The sequence below is a fragment of the Entelurus aequoreus genome, linkage group LG10, assembly GCF_033978785.1.
Source record: "Entelurus aequoreus isolate RoL-2023_Sb linkage group LG10, RoL_Eaeq_v1.1, whole genome shotgun sequence".
Lineage (NCBI taxonomy): Eukaryota > Metazoa > Chordata > Actinopteri > Syngnathiformes > Syngnathidae > Entelurus > Entelurus aequoreus.
In genome coordinates, this window is record NC_084740.1 from 36,143,429 (window position 1) to 36,160,912 (window position 17,484).

General features: G+C 38.3%; 1 protein-coding gene across 2 annotated transcripts in view; it reads left to right on the top strand.

Annotated features, from left to right (window-relative positions):
• Positions 1 to 16,052, top strand: part of LOC133658520 (polypeptide N-acetylgalactosaminyltransferase 17-like) — a 53,946-nt gene extending 37,894 nt beyond the window's left edge. The window contains exons 10-12 of one of the 2 annotated variants that reach the window (XM_062060652.1): positions 2,694 to 2,771; positions 13,986 to 14,147; positions 14,223 to 16,052. In XM_062060652.1, the coding sequence (XP_061916636.1) occupies positions 2,694 to 2,771; positions 13,986 to 14,147; positions 14,223 to 14,360 (378 nt within the window). In that variant the 3' untranslated portion in view covers positions 14,361 to 16,052. The remainder of the gene's footprint in view (positions 1 to 2,693; positions 2,772 to 13,985; positions 14,148 to 14,222) is intronic. The other variant, XM_062060653.1, reaches the window with a different exon arrangement.
• The last annotated feature ends 1,432 nt before the right edge of the window (positions 16,053 to 17,484 follow it).

Here is a 17,484-nt window from a genome sequence, read left to right on the forward strand (position 1 = left end):
AGGCTGGAAAGCATTAACCGTGTATTTACATGTCCATGGTTTAATAGTATTGTTGATTTTCTGTCTATCCTTCCAGTCAGGGGCTTATTTCTTTTGTTTCTATCTGCAGTTAAGCCCGATGCTATCACGTTAGCTCCGTAGCTAAAGTGCTTCGCCGATGTATTGTCGTGGAGATAAAAGTCACTGTGAATGTCCATTTCGCGTTCTCGACTCTCATTTTCAAGAGGATATAGTATCCGAGGTGGTTTAAAATACAAATCCGTAATCCACAATAGAAAAAGGAGAGAGTGTGGAATCCAATGAGCCAGCTTCTACCTAAGTTACGGTCAGAGCGAAAAAAGATGCGTCCTGCGCTGCACTCTAGTCCTTCACTCTCACGTTCCTCATCCAGGAATCTTTCTTCCTGGCTCAAATTAATGGGGTAATCGTTGCTTTCTCGGTCCGAATCGCTCTCGCTGCTGGTGTAAACAATGGGGAAATGTGAGGAGCCTTTCAACCTGTGACGTCACGCTACTTCCGGTACAGGCAAGGTTTTTTTTTATCAGCGACCAAAAGTTGCGAACTTTATCGTCGATGTTCTCTACTAAATCATTTCAGCAAAAATATGGCAATATCGCGAAATGATCAAGTATGACACATAGAATGGATCTGCTATCCCCGTTTAAATTTAAAAAAATCATTTCAGTAGGCCTTTAAGAAACACTAAAATGCATTTAAAAAAATAGTGGCAGTTAGCAACAGTTTAATTTTCAGATAAAGCAGAGTAAAAAAAAATACGGAATCACCCTGAAAATGTTCATTTCCAAACATGACACCTGCATTAGATGAAATGTCTTCATTAGTCTGCAGTTAAAAAGTGTTCAGACCTTGAAGAGCTGTTGCACCAGGTGGATTGACACGAATCATGGCTCCAACACGAGAGATTTGATAATTATCAAACTTCTTCAAGAAGGTAAATCATCATGCAGTGTTGCAAAAGATGTTGATTGTTCACAGCAGTTGTTTTTAAAATCTGGACCTAGTCCAAACAACATGGGAAGGTTAGAGAAGGCAAGCATACTGGTAGACCAAAGAAAACAGCAAAGCGTCAAGACAGAAAACTTCAAGTACCGTATTTTTCGGACTATAAGTCGCACCGGCCGAAAATGCACAATAAAGAAGGAAAAAACATATATACGTCGCACTGAGTATAAGTCGCATTTTTGGGAGAAATTTATTTGATAAAAGCCAACACCAAGAATAAACATTTGAAAGGCAATTTAAAATAAATAAAGAATAGTGAACAACAGGCTGAATAAGTGTATGTTATATGAGGCATAAATAACCAACTGAGAAGGTGCCTGGTATGTTAACGTAACATATTATGGTAAGAGTCATTCAAATAACTATAACATATAGAACATGCTATACGTTTACCAAACAATCTGTCACTCCTAATCGCTAAATCTGATGAAATCTTACCTCTGGTATGTCCTTTCTTTCTGCTGCTCGATTGCCGTTCTCTGCTGCATATTTCACTACGTCCAGATTGTAATAATTTTTTAATTGAAGAAAACTGTTTTTATACAAGCAAATCCTTTTTTTATTTGCACAAAGTTGTTTTTATACTTGCGAATCCTTTTTTTACTTGCACAAAAATTGTTTTCATACTTGCGAATCCTTTTTTTAATTGAATAAAATTGTTTTTATACTTGCAAACTGTTTTTTACATGCAGAAAATTGTTCTTAAACTTGCGTTTAGTTTTTTTTTTATTGCAGAAAATAGTTTTTGTCCATGTGAATAATTTATTTATTGAAGAACATTGTTTTTATACTTGCGAATCATTCTATTTTACTCGAAAAAAATTGTTATTAAACTTGCAAATCGTTTTTAATTGAAGAAAATAGTTTTTTATACTTTCGAATCGTTTTTTTCACTTGCAAAAAATTGTTTTTGTACTTGGAAAAAATATTAGGGAGTTAAACATTTTTTGTGTGTTTGTGTAGTTTAGCAGTAATTTCACTCCTGCTCTGGATTGTCAAGTTTTATCGTCTTCAGAGCTGAAGTCGATCACAGCGGGGCCAAACTCTACCATGTTTGTTTCTCTGGCTGTTTTCGGCTTTTTTATTTGAGGTAGAAAAGAAACCACAAATAATATCTGCTTATTTGTGGGACTCACCATTAGCTGTGATCTTTGGAAAACAACCACAGCGTTAACCGATCAGTCGACTTTAAAATCTAACAAATCCGATTTTAAATTGCAAATCCAAATTTGCAGATAGCCTTAGTTTTTGTACTGCCAAACATCGCACGTAAAAAAAACATTCTTTTTGCCCGCGTATCATCAATGGATTGCGAAAAGGAAACGAAACAAAAGATTCCTTGCTTTTTTTTTTGAGTATGACTGCAAAATAATCCAACATGGGGCCAAGGAAAGTTGCGTTTGCCAGCACTTTGATAATGAAGGTGAGAAACACTAGACAGGGGCGTCCGCGTGGGTGTCCCCTTCAAGTAAAAGCGACATGAAATGTTCATTTATTCATTTCATTTTGCATTATTTCTTATGGGAAAAATGGCTTAGTTTTTCCTACAATTCAGTCTTCACGGGACAATTTGGAACGTATGACGAAAACTAACGTACCACTGTAATCAACTAGACGAGAAAATGAAGCTGTTGGAGCTATTTCTTGGTCTAATGGCAGACTGATTGCAGGTGTGCGATGGTCCCTGCGCCCCAGGAGCTCCAAACACAGGCACTATAACACAAAGAAGGGAGGCAGCAGAAAGACAGGTGTGGCAGGACAGGATCATGACCTTTGATCTCATATTTGCACTTTCTTCTTGTCATATTACTGTTGTTTATTGCCCCCATTCTTGCTGATTTGTATTTTTAGAATAGAAAAGAAAAACAGCCGCCGGGGCGGCACTTTTGACACCCGCGTCCTAAACAATCCGCCACTTTTGTTGACAGCGTGACGTTAACTTGGTGTGTAAAAGCTAAAAAGAAGGAAATTGGACATTTGAGTCTGCACACAAAAAGCTGCTAGCAGGGTTTCCGTGGGTCACTTGAAAGCATTAAAAAAATCATTAAATGGATTTTGCGAAAATCAAGGCCTTGCATGGCATTGAAAACCATTAAAGGCCTACTGAAATGAATTTTTTTTATTTAAACGGGAATATCAGATCCATTCTATGTGTCATACTTGATCATTTCGCGATATTGCCATATTTTTGCTGAAAGGATTTAGTAGAGAAAATCGACGATAAAGTTCGCAACTTTTGCTCGCTGATAAAAAAGCCTTGCCTGTACCGGAAGTAGCGTGACGTCACAGGAGGTAATATTCCTCACAATTTTCCTTTGTTTACAATGGAGGGAGAGAGATTCGGAGCGACAAAGCAACGATTACCCCATTAATTTGAGCGAGGATGAAAGATTCGTAGATGAGGAACGTTACAGTGAAGGACTAGAGAGGCAGTGATGGACGTATCTTTTTTCGCTCTGACCGTAACTTAGGTACAAGCTGGCTCATTGGATTCCACACTCTCTCCTTTTTCTATTGTGGATCACGGATTTGTATTTTAAACCACCTCGGATACTATATCCTCTTGAAAATGAGAGTCGCGCACGCGAAATGGACATTTAAAGTGACTTTTATCTCCACGACAATACATCGGTGACACACTTAGCTACTGAGCTAACGTGATAGCATCGTTCTCAAATGAAGATAGAAACAAAAGAAATAAATCCCTGACTAGAAGGATAGACAGAAGATCAACAATACTATTAAACCATGTACATGTAACTACACGGTTAATAATTCTCAGCCTGGTAAGGCTTAACAATGCTGTTGCTAACGACGCTAAGGCTAATTTAGCAACTTAGCAACCGGACCTCACAGAACTATGATAAAAACATTAGCGCTCCACCTACGCCAGCCAGCCCTCATCTTCCCATCAACAGCCGTGCTCACCTGCGTTCCAGCGATCGACGGCGTGACGAAGGACTTCATCCGTGGGTTTGGCGGCAAGCATCGGCTAGGCGTCTGCTAAGTAAGTAGTCCTTGTTGTGTTGCTGTAAGTATTGTACTTAGCCGCTAATACACCGATCGATCCCACCTACAACGTTCTTCTTTGCAGCCTCCATTGTTCATTAAACAAATTGCAAAAATTCACCAACACAGATGTCCAGAATACTGTAGAATTTTGTCGAAGAAAACAAGAGGTTTTTGTATAGGGTCCGATGGGGTCCAACCACTTCCGTGGATTTTGTGACGTCACGCGCAAAGGAGTTTTTCAACCGGAAGTGTGGCGGGAATTTTAAAATTGCACTTTATAAGTTAACCCGGCCGTATTGGCATGTGTTGCAATGTTAAGATTTCATCATTGATATGTAAACTATCAGACTGCGTGGTCGGTAGTAGTGGCTTTCAGTAGGCCTTTAACTTATAAAGTGCAATTTTAAATTTCCCGCGGAATATCCGGCTGAAAACGTCTCGTATGATGACGTTTGCGCGTGACGTCACGGGTTGAAGCAGACATTTTGGAATAGCACGGTGGCCAGCTTAAAGGCCTACTGAAATGAATGTTTTTTATTTAAACGGGGATAGCAGATCTATTCTATGTGTCATACTTGATCATTTCGCGATATTGCCATATTTTTGCTGAAAGGATTTAGTATAGAACAACGACGATAAAGATTGCAACTTTTGGTATCTGATAAAAAAAAGGCTTGCCCCTACCGGAAGTAGCGTGACGTAGTCAGTTGAACATATACGCAAAGTTCCCTATTGTTTACAATGATGGCCGCATGAAGTGAGAGAGATTCGGACCGAGAAAGCGACAATTTCCCCATTAATTTGAGCGAGGATGAAAGATTTGTGGATGAGTAAAGTGCAAGTGAAGGACTAGTGGGGAGTTGAAGCTATTCAGATAGGGAAGATGCTGTGAGAGCCGGGGGTGACCTGATATTCAGCTGGGAATGACTACAACAGTAAATAAACACAAGACATATATATACTCTATTAGCCACAACACAACCAGGCTTATATTTAATATGCCACAAATTAATCCTGCATAAAAACACCTGCGTGTTTGTTACGCTAGCTCCTAGCTCCTCTGCTAGCTCCTAGCTCCATAGAACACACCAATACAATTCAAACACCTGATCAACACACACAATCACTCAGCCCAAAAGACCGTTCACCTAACCCAAGGTTCATAAAGCTTATATATTTTAAAAAAGTTACGTACATACGCAAAAAAAAGTTGCGCATATACGGTCAAGCGATCAAATGTTTAGAAGCCAAAGCTGCATACTCACAGTAGCACGTCTGCGTCTTTGTCATCCAAATCAAAGTAATCCTGGTAAGAGTCTGTGTTGTCCCAGTTCTCTACAGGCGTCTGTGTATCGAAGTCAAAAGTCCTCCTGGTTAGAGTCTCTGCTATCCGAGTTCTTCCATCTTGACTGCATCTTTCGGGAATGTAAACAAAGAAGCGCCGGCTGTGTACTGTTGTTGCTGACTACGTTCGAAAAATACGTCCATTTCGCACCGACAACTTTCTTCTTTGCTTGCTCAGCTTCCTTCTCCATAATGCAATGAACATGATTGCAACAGATTCACGAACACAGATGTCCAGAATACTGTGGAATTATGAAATGAAAACAGAGCTTTTTCGTATTGGCTTCAATGTGGAAGGCATACCCGTGTTCGCCGGTCTACGTCACGCGCATACGTCATCCTCAGAGGCGTTTCGAACCGGAAGTTTAGCGGCAAATTTAAAATGTCACTTTATAAGTTAACCCGGCCGTATTGGCATGTGTTATAATGTTAAGATTTCATCATTGATATATAAACTATCAGACTGCGTGGTCGGTAGTAGTGGGTTTCAGTAGGCCTTTAAGTCGTCTGTTTTCACCACATAATTCCACAGTATTCTGGACATCTGTGTTGGTGAATCTTTTGCAATTTGTTTAATGGACAATGAAGACTGCAAAGAAGAAAGCTGTAGGTGGGATCGGTGTATTAGCGGCTGGCTGCAGCAACACAACCAGGAGGACTTTGAGTTGGATAGCAGATACGCTATCCGACGCTAGCCGCCGACCGCACCGATGATCGGGTGAAGTCGATCGCTGGAACGCAGGTGAGCACAGGTGTTGATGAGCAGATGAGGGCTGGCTGGCGTAGGTGGATAGCTAATGTTTTTAGCATAGCTCTGTCGAGGTCCCGTAGCTAAGTTAGCTTCAATGGCGTCGTTAGCAACAGCATTGCTAGGCTTCGCCAGGCTGGACAGCATTAACCGTGTGGTTACAGGTCCAGAGTTTGGTTCGGTGTCTCCTGATAGTAGAAGTAATAGTAGTATTGTTGATCTTCTGTCTATCCTTCCAGTCAGGGGCATGTTTTTTTCTGTTTCTATATGCAGTTAAGCATGATGCTATCACGTTAGCTCCGAAGCAAAAGTGTTTCACCGATGTATTGTCGTTGAGATAATAGTTACTGTGAATGTCCATTTCGCGTTCTCGACTCTCATTTTCAAGAGGATATAGTATCCGAGGTGGTTTAAAATACAAATCCGTGATCCACAATAGAAAAAGGAGAAAGTGTGGAATCCAATGAGCCCTTGTACCTAAGTTACGGTCAGAGCGAAAAAAGATACACCCTGGCGTCCTGCACTGCACTCTAATCCTTCACTCTCACATTCCTCATCCACGAATCTTTCATCCTCGCTCAAATCAATGGGGTAATCGTCGCTTTCTCGGTCCGAATCGCTCTCGCTTCTGATATAAACAGTGTGCAGATGTGAGGAGCTCTTCAACCTGTGACGTCACGCTACTTCCGGTACAGACAAGGCTTTTTTTTTTTATCAGCGACCAAAAGTTGCGAACTTTATTGTCGATGTTCTCTACTAAATCCTTTCAGCAAAAATATGGCAATATCGCGAAATGATCAAGTATGACACAGAATGGATCTGCTATCCCTGTTTAAATAAGAAAATCTCATTTCAGTAGGCCTTTACGTATAATGTCCAGAGGCAAAGACAACAAAACAAAACAAACAACACAGTTTTTTAATAGGGGAAAAATGCGCTTCAAGACATTTATTGAAGTGCATTTTTTGCCAACAAATATTGAGAGCCTATTTAGAATAATTGAGTCATTGACCTTCTATTTACAATACTTACAAACACTACAGTAGGAAAAATATGTTTTTTGCATTTTAAAGGGTTACTTGCATTGTTATTATTATGTTATGATTACATTGGTGCTTCATTTGGCCAAAGTTAATGTCAACTTTTTAACGTTACCTTTGTCAATTGCTTTCCTTTTTGTCTATACAGACAAAGTATGCTCTCGACGATATACCGTAACCATCTGCAGTAACATCCCAGCAGACACAAGACATTGAAACAACGTTGAGAACTTGTTGAATTAGGTCCTGACGTTGAGCAACTCAAACATAACGTTGAAACAACATGCTTTTTGATGACGTTTAATCAATGTTGGGTTCTGACGTTGATTTGACCATTGAATTTTGGTCATTTCCCAACCAATATTCTACAACAGAGGTCCCTAACAACCAGTCAGGGGACCGGTACCGGTTCGTGATGCATTTTCTACCGGGTCGTACAGAAACATTCAATGCATTTTCTCCGACTTGATTGATTGATTTAAACTTTTATTAGTAGATTGCACAGTACAGTACATATTCTGTACAATTGACCACTAAATGGTAACACCCCAATAAGTATTTCAACTTGTTTAAGTCGGGGTCAACGTTAATCAATTCCTGATAAAGGAATTGATTAAAAAAACTTAACTTTCGCCCGTCCCACTAGACCAGGGGTCACCAACGCGGTGCCCGCGGGCACCAGGTCGCCCGTAAGGACCAGATGAGTCGCCCGCGGGCCTGTTCTAAGAAAAAAAAAAAAAAAAAAGTAAAAAAAAAAAATAAAATAAAAACTTTTTTTTTTTTTTTTAATTAAATCTACATAGAAAAACACAAGATACACTTTCAATCAGTGCATCAACCCAAACAACCTCCCCCATGCACACTCATCCACACAAAAGGGGTTATTTCTTTCTGCTACCAATATTCTGGTTCCCACAACATAGACAACACATCTGCAAGGGACACAGTCCCTGAAGCACACATGATTGTATAGGCTGCTGGTCCACTAACATTTTCATTAATTACTATTTTTTATGTAATTATTTTTATATTGTTTTACTTTCTTTTTTATCCAAGAAAATGTTTTTTATTTATTTATCTTATTTTATTTTATTTTTTAAAAAAAGGGCCTTATCTTCAACAGACCAGGTTGTCAATGAAATTAGATTTTTTTAAAGGGTTTTTTAAACCAGGCCCAGTCCAGATAATGTCCAAGTCGGACTCAGCAACACACACCTTCATTCATGTACACAGAAAAAAAATTAGGGAACACAACAGATTGCATATAATTTATAAACAAAACACTTTGCATTCCATTCGAAAGGACGTTCCCCTTAGATTTCCGATCCTTAACATTTTACATTTATCATAATTAAGCTTAAGGCCAGATTGCTGTGAAAATATGTCCAAAAGATTAAGAAGGTTCCGCAAACAATGAGGAAAAATCTTATCTTGTGAATCAGCCTTTTCTGACATGAACTTCATCAAGAACAAACACAGAACACGCCTCACTGATGCACATCTGCAAGACTCACTCAGAGTTGCAGTGTCAAGTTACACACCAGAGTACAACACACTAGTTAACAGCATGCAATGCCAGGCTTCCCACTAACTGACAAAGAAACAGATAACAGATTTGGTGTCCAGTTCAAAGTGTGACATGATTTAAAAATTTGAGAGTTTACTTTTGTATTTTACATGAGTTATTATTTGTACAAACATGGTGCAAAGTAATTCATGATTTCTTAAAAAATGTTAGTGGCTAGCTAGTTAAAATGGGATATTGTGATTTCACAAGACTGTCTTAGAAGTGATCATTTGAAAATGTTAAATTTGAAAAATGTGCACTTATAGAGAAAATATAAAAATAAAGTGTTGCAAATTTATATTTATCTGTTTCTATATATATTTATTGTGAGAAATCATTAAGATGATCAGTGTTTCCACAAAGATAAATATCATTAATTATTAATAATAACAGAGTTAAAGGTAAATTGAGCAAATTGGCTACTTCTGGCAATTTATTTAAGTGTGTATCTAACTGGTAGCCCTTCGCATTAATCAGTACCCAAGAAGTAGCCCTTGGTTTCAAAAAGGTTGGTGACCCCTGCACTAGACACACTAATTTGCTTGTTTATAGATAAACAATAAAACTCCTCATAGAAAGTCGCTATTCGTTATATTTGTTATAACTTTGTGACATGATACAATGTACATTAATGAACATATAACATATAAGTGTGACAGATTGTAGCCAAAGGCTGATTTCCATCTGCAGTCCCTAGCAGGTTGATGGTATATACTGCCATCTACCTGCTGGGGATCTCATTGCAAAGAAACACGCCCAGGGCTCCCACTAATTCAGCGTTATAGTGACTTGTATTTTTCATGCATTTATTTTTGCTGGATTCATCTACCACACGTGGAAAGCCGGTCCGTGAAAATAATGCCTACATTAAACTGGTCCATGGTGCAAAACAGGTTGGGGATCCCTGTTCTAAAATACAACGTTGAAACAACACGCTTTTTGATAACGTCTATTCAATGTCGGGTTCTGACGTTGATTTAACCATTGAAATGTGGTCGTTTACCAACCAATATTCTACAACACAAATGTAATGTTGAAACACCATGCCTTTTGACGACGTTTAATCAATGTTGGGTTCTGACATTGACTTGACCATTGAAATGTGGTCATTTTCCTACTAATATTCTACAATACAATTGTAACGTTGAAACAACATGCTTTTTGACGACGCATAGTCAATGTTGGGTTCTGACGTGGATTTGACCATTGAAATTTGGTTGTTTACCAAACAATATTCTATAACACAAATGTAATGTTGAAACAACATGCCTTTTGACAACGTCTAATCAATGTAGGGTTCTGACATTGACTTGACCATTGAAATTTGGTCATTTTCCAACTAATATTCTACAATACAAACGTAACGTTGAAACAACATGCTTTTTGACGACGCATAGTCAATGTTGGGTTCTGGCGTTGATTTGACCATTGAAATTTTGTCATTTCCCAACCAATATTCTACAACACAAACATTACGTTGAAACAACATATTTTTTGACGACGTTTAGTCAATGTTGGGTTCTGACGTGGACTTGACCATTGAAATTTGGTCATTTTCCTACTAATATTCTACAACACAAACGAAACGTTGAAACAACATGCTTTTTGACGACGTATAATCAATGTTGGGTTCTAACGTTGATTTGACCATTGAAATTTGGTTGTTTACCAAAAAATATTTTATAACACAAATGTAATGTTGAAACAACATGCCTTTTGACAACGTCTAATCAATGTAGTGTTCTGACATTGACTTGACCATTGAAATTTGGTCATTTTCCTACTAATATTCTACAATACAAAAGTAACGTTGAAACAACATGCTTTTTGACGACACATAGTCAATGTTGGGTTCTGGCGTTGATTTGACCATTGAAATTTTGTCATTTCCCAACCAATATTCTACAACACAAACATAACGTTGAAACAACATATTTTTTGACGACGTTTAGTCAATGTTGGGTTCTGACGTGGACTTGACCATTGAAATTTGGTCATTTTCCTACTAATATTCTACAACACAAACGAAACGTTGAAACAACATGCTTTTTGACGACGTATAATCAATGTTGGGTTCTAACGTTGATTTGACCATTGAAATTTGGTTGTTTACCAAACAATATTTTATAACACAAATGTAATGTTGAAACAACATGCCTTTTGACGACGTTTAATCAATGTAGGGTTCTGACGTTGACTTGACCATTGAAATTTGGTCATTTTCCTACTAATATTCTACAACACAAACGAAACGTTGAAACAACATGCTTTTTGACGACGTATAATCAATGTTGGGTTCTAACGTTGATTTGACCATTGAAATGTGGTTGTTTACCAAACAATATTTTATAACACAAATGTAATGTTGAAACAACATGCCTTTTGACGACGTTTAATCAATGTAGGGTTCTGACGTTGACTTGCCCATTGAGATTTGGTCATTTTCCTACTAATATTCTACAACACAAACATAACGTTGAAACAACATGCTTTTTGACGACGCATAGTCAATGTTGGGTTCTGGCGTTGATTTGACCATTGAAATGTTGTCATTTCCCAACCAATATTCTACAACACAAACATAGCATTGAAACAACATGCTTTTTGACAACGTTTAGTCAATGTTGGGTTCTGACGTGGACTTGACCATTGAAATTTGGTAATTTCCCAACCAATATTCTACAACTCAAACATAATGTTGAAACAACATGCTTTTTGACGATGTTTAATCAATGTTGAGTTCTGACAAATTTGACCATTGAAATTTGGTCATTTCCCAACCAATATTCTACAACACAAATATAATGTTGAAACAACATGCTTTTTGACGACGTTTAATACATTTTGGGTTGTGACGTTGAGTTGACCATTAAATTTTGCTCATTTTCCTACTAATATTCTACAACACAAATGTAATGTTGAAACAACATGTTTTTTGACAACGTTTAGTCAATATTGGGTTCTGACATTGACTTGACCATTGAAATTTGGTAATTTCCCAACCAATATTCTACAACTCAAACATAACGTTGAAACAACATACTTTTTGACGACGTTTAATCAATGTCGGGTTCTGAGATTGACTTGACCATTGAAATTTGGTCATTTTCCTACTAATATTCTACAACACAAACGTAACGTTGAAACAACATGCTTTTTGACGTTTAATCAACATTGGGTTCTGACGTTGACTTGACCATTGAAATTTGGTCATTTCCCAACCAATGTTCTACAACTCAAATATAATGTTGAAACAACATACTTTTTGACGACGTTTAATCAATGTCGGGTTCAGACGTATTTGACCATTGAAATGTTGGTAATTTCCCAACCAATATTTTACAACAACGTTGAAACAACATGCTTTTTGACAACGTTTATTCAATGTCGGGTTCTGACGTTGACTTGACCATTGAAATTTGGTCATTTCCCAACCAATATTCTACAACACAAACATAACGTTGAAACAACATACTTTTTGACGACGTTTAGTCAATGTTGAGTTCTGATGTGGACTTGACCATTGAAATTTGGTAATTTCCCAACCAATATTCTACAACTCAAACATAATGTTGAAACAACATACTTTTTGACGATGTTTAATCAACATTGAGTTCTGACAAATTTGACCATTGAAATTTGGTAATTTCCCAACCAATATTCTACAACATAAACATAACGTTGAAACAACGTACTTTTTGACGACATTTAATCAATTTTGGGTTGTGACGTTGAGTTGACCATTAAATTTTGCTCATTTTCCTACTAATATTCTACAACACAAATGTAATGTTGAAACAACATGTTTTTTGACAACGTTTAGTCAATATTGGGTTCTGACATTGACTTGACCATTGAAATTTGGTAATTTCCCAACCAATATTCTACAACTCAAACATAACGTTGAAACAACATACTTTTTGACGACGTTTAATCAATGTCGGGTTCTGAGATTGACTTGACCATTGAAATTTGGTCATTTTCCTACTAATATTCTACAACACAAACGTAACGTTGAAACAACATGCTTTTTGACGTTTAATCAACATTGGGTTCTGACGTTGACTTGACCATTGAAATTTGGTCATTTCCCAACCAATGTTCTACAACTCAAATATAATGTTGAAACAACATACTTTTTGACGACGTTTAATCAATGTCGGGTTCAGACGTATTTGACCATTGAAATGTTGGTAATTTCCCAACCAATATTTTACAACAACGTTGAAACAACATGCTTTTTGACAACGTTTATTCAATGTCGGGTTCTGACGTTGACTTGACCATTGAAATTTGGTCATTTCCCAACCAATATTCTACAACACAAACATAACGTTGAAACAACATACTTTTTGACGACGTTTAGTCAATGTTGAGTTCTGATGTGGACTTGACCATTGAAATTTGGTAATTTCCCAACCAATATTCTACAACTCAAACATAATGTTGAAACAACATACTTTTTGACGATGTTTAATCAACATTGAGTTCTGACAAATTTGACCATTGAAATTTGGTAATTTCCCAACCAATATTCTACAACATAAACATAACGTTGAAACAACGTACTTTTTGACGACATTTAATCAATTTTGGGTTGTGACGTTGAGTTGACCATTAAATTTTGCTCATTTTCCTACTATTTTTCTACAATCCAAAACGTACCATTCAAACAACATGCTTTGTGACGTTTATTAAATGTTGGGTTCTGACGTTGACTTGACCATTGAAATTTGGTCATTTCCCAACCAATATTGTGCAACTCAAACATACCGGTAACGTTGAAACAACATGCTTTTTGAAAACGTTTAATCAATGTTGGGTTCTGACGTTGTTGACCATTGAAATTTTGCTCAACCAATATTCTACAACACAAATACAACATTAAAACAACATGCTTTTTGACGACGCTTAGTCAATGTCACGGTCTGACGTTGATTTGACCATTGAAATTTGGTTATTTCCCAAACAACAACGTGGATCCAACGTTAGGCATCAACGTTGTCTCCATGTACAAATACAACTATTTTGCTACATTGTTTCAAAGTCAGTTTTAAAGGACGTGTACGTATAATCAACGTTGTATCAAAGTCTTGTGCCTGCTGGGATGGGAATTAAAAGTGTTTTAAGTTGCATTAAAAAGCATTCAATTAGATTTTCTGATACCCGCAGAAGCCCTGTGTTAGACTTGCAGCATACTCGATTGTGTTGGCTTTGTGTTGACGTTTGTCGTCGTGTTGTGTACCCTCAGCTGGTTCGTTACACCACCAAGGGTCAGCTGATGTTGGGCGCGCTGGGCTTCCACAACTGGGGCGCTCGCTGCGTAGTGGACGACCGCAACCACGACCTACCGCGGCACCTGCCCTGCAACAAGGTGACAGACGTGCTGAAGAGCTTGTGGTTCTACACTCCGGTGAGTGCCGCGTTTGGGGAGTTCGGAGGTCAAAGGGAAGCGAGAGGCCGTCTGTCACAGTTTTTCGCCCCGCAGAACGGAAGGGTGCAGAACGCGGGCACAGGGCGCTGCTTGGAGGTGGTGAGCACCGGGATTGACCCCTTCTTCAAGGTGGTGATGCAGAATTGCTCCGGACAGATGTGGTCCATTGGCCCGGTCCACGTCCAACCATGATGCACCACGCTGCATGTCTTGTTCAGAAACATTTCTGCCCTGTAGGAGGCGCTGTGAGCATTAGAAATAATGGGAGCAAATCATCCATCCATCCATCCATTTTCTACCGCTTGTCCCTTTCGGGGTCGCGGGGGGTGCTGGAGCAAAATCATTCCGTTGCAAATCACCCACTGTGTGTGCACCTTAAATGACTAGATAACCTAATAATAGACCTTTACTCTACAGTACACATCATACACTAGTACTAGTACTATGAGTACACATCATACACTACTACTAGTACCACGACTACACATGATACACTAGTACTAGTACCACGAGTACACATCATACACTACTACTAGTGCCATGAGTACACATCATACACTCGTACTAGTACCATGAGTACACATCATACACTACTACTAGTACCACGACCATGAGTACACATCATACACTACTACTAGTACCACGACCATGAGTACACATCATACACTACTACTATTACTACGACCATGAGTACACATCATACACTACTACTATTACCACAACCATGAGTACACATCATACACTCGTACTAGTACCATGAGTACACATCATACACTACTACTATTACCACGACCATGAGTACACATCATACACTACTACTATTACCACGACCATGAGTACACATCATACACTACTACTATTACCACGACCATGATTACACATCATACACTACTACTATTACCACGACCATGAGTACACATCATACACTACTACTATTACCACGACCATGAGTACACATCATACACTCGTACTAGTACCATGAGTACACATCATACACTACTACTATTACCACGACCATGAGTACACATCATACACTAGTACTATTACCACGATCAGAAGTATACATCATACACTAGTACTATTACCAAGACCATGAGTACACATTATACACTAGTACAATTACCACGAACAGAAGTATACATCATACGCTAGTACTATTACCAAGACCATGAGTACACATCATACACTACTACTATTACCACGACCAGAAGTATACATCATACACTACTACTATTACCACGACCAGAAGTATACATCATACACTAGTACTATTACCACGACTAGAAGTATACATCATACACTACTATTACCACGACAAGAAGTATACATCATACACTAGTACTATTACCACGACTAGAAGTATACATCATACACTAGTACTATTACCACGACTAGAAGTATACATCATACACTAGTACTATTACCACGACTAGAAGTATACATCATACACTACTACTATTACCACGACCATGACAACACATCAAACACTAGTACTATTACCACGAACAGAAGTACACATCATACACTAGTACTATTACCACGAACAGAAGTACACATCATACACTAGTACTATTACCACGAACAGAAGTACACATCATACACTAGTACTATTACCACGAACAGAAGTACACATCAAACACTAGTACTATTACCACGAACAGAAGTACACATCATAAACTAGTACTATTACCACGAACAGAAGTACACATCATAAACTAGTACTATTACCACGACCATGAGTACACATCATACACTAGTACTATTACCACGACCATGAGTACACATCATACACTAGTACTAGTACCTTGACCAGAAGTATACATCATACATGACTAGTAGTACTGCTCTTGCCAGCCGTTCAATGTTTGCCTCCCTCTCCTTGGTGTGTCCTCCATGTATAAACATGTAAATTATAACTTGTAAATTAAAAATGTGTAAATACTTACATTGAATGTGTACTTCAAAGTGTATTCAAATGTACAAAAGTGTGTTCGCTGCTGAACACTAAAAGTGTTGCATGTATTAAAATGTGCAAACTTGATAGCATACGCAACGCTTATCTACTACTACTACATAATGACCAACACTAAAATACAGTGGCGTAGTAGGCCTAAGTATTCACGAAAAACGTTGATGTGATAGTTTGACGCGCCACTAGATGGAGCCACGCGTACAACAGTTTGAGAATCACTGGTCTCAAGCCATAATTATTAAACTGTGGTACATGTACCACTTGTGGTACGCCAACTATTCACTTGATAAAAGTACAGTGTTTTATTTTCCTATATTCAAACATAGTGCTACTGTTCAAACTGTGTGTAATGTCACAGTGGCAAAGACATTAAATATACTTGTTAAATTAAACCTCTTCCTTGTTTTTAACTAATTGTTAGGCCTACTACACTACTGTATTATAATGTTGGTGATTACGGTGGTACTTGGGAGTGTTTTCTGAGGTGGTTTGAGAATCACTGGCCTAATTATTATTAGAGATGTCCGATAATGGCTTTTTTGCCGATATCCGATATTTCGATATTGTCCAACTCTTAATAACCAATTCCGATATCAACCGATACCGATATATACAGTCGTGGAATTAACACATTATTATGCCTAATTTTGTTGTGATGCCCCGCTGGATGCATTAAACAATGTAACAACGGGGTTGAGGTGTGTGTGTGGGGGGGTGGGGGGGTTATATTGTAGCATCCCGGAAGAGTTAGTGCTGCAAGGGGTTCTGGGTATTTCTTCTGTTGTGTTTATGTTGTGTTACGGTGCGGATGTTCTCCCGAAATGTGTTTGCCATTCTTGTTTGGTGTGGGTTCACAGTGTGGCGCATATTTGTAACAGTGTTAAAGTTGTTTATACGCCACCCTCAGTGTGACCTGTATGGTTGTTGACCAAGTATGCATGCATTCACTTGTGTGTGTGAAAAGCCGTAGATATTATGTGATTGGGCCGGCACGCAAAGGCAGTGCCTTTAAGGTTTATTGGCGCTCTGTACTTCTCCCTACGTCCGTGTACACAGCGGCGTTTTAAAAAGTCATACATTTTACTTTTTGAAACCGATACCGATGATTTCCGATATTACATTTTAAAGCATTTATCGTCCGACATTATTGGACATCTCTAATTATAATATTACAAACTAATTGTCACACGTTGGTGGCTACATGTTAGCATGCACAGGAACTTTTTGGTGTTTTTGATGTGAAGGAAGTGACCATTCTGTGTGCACCAATCAGCACACTGCGCTGAGTACAGCCCCGCCCCTTTGAGGTACCCCGGGTGCCGTTCGGCTGCTTTATTACCCTGC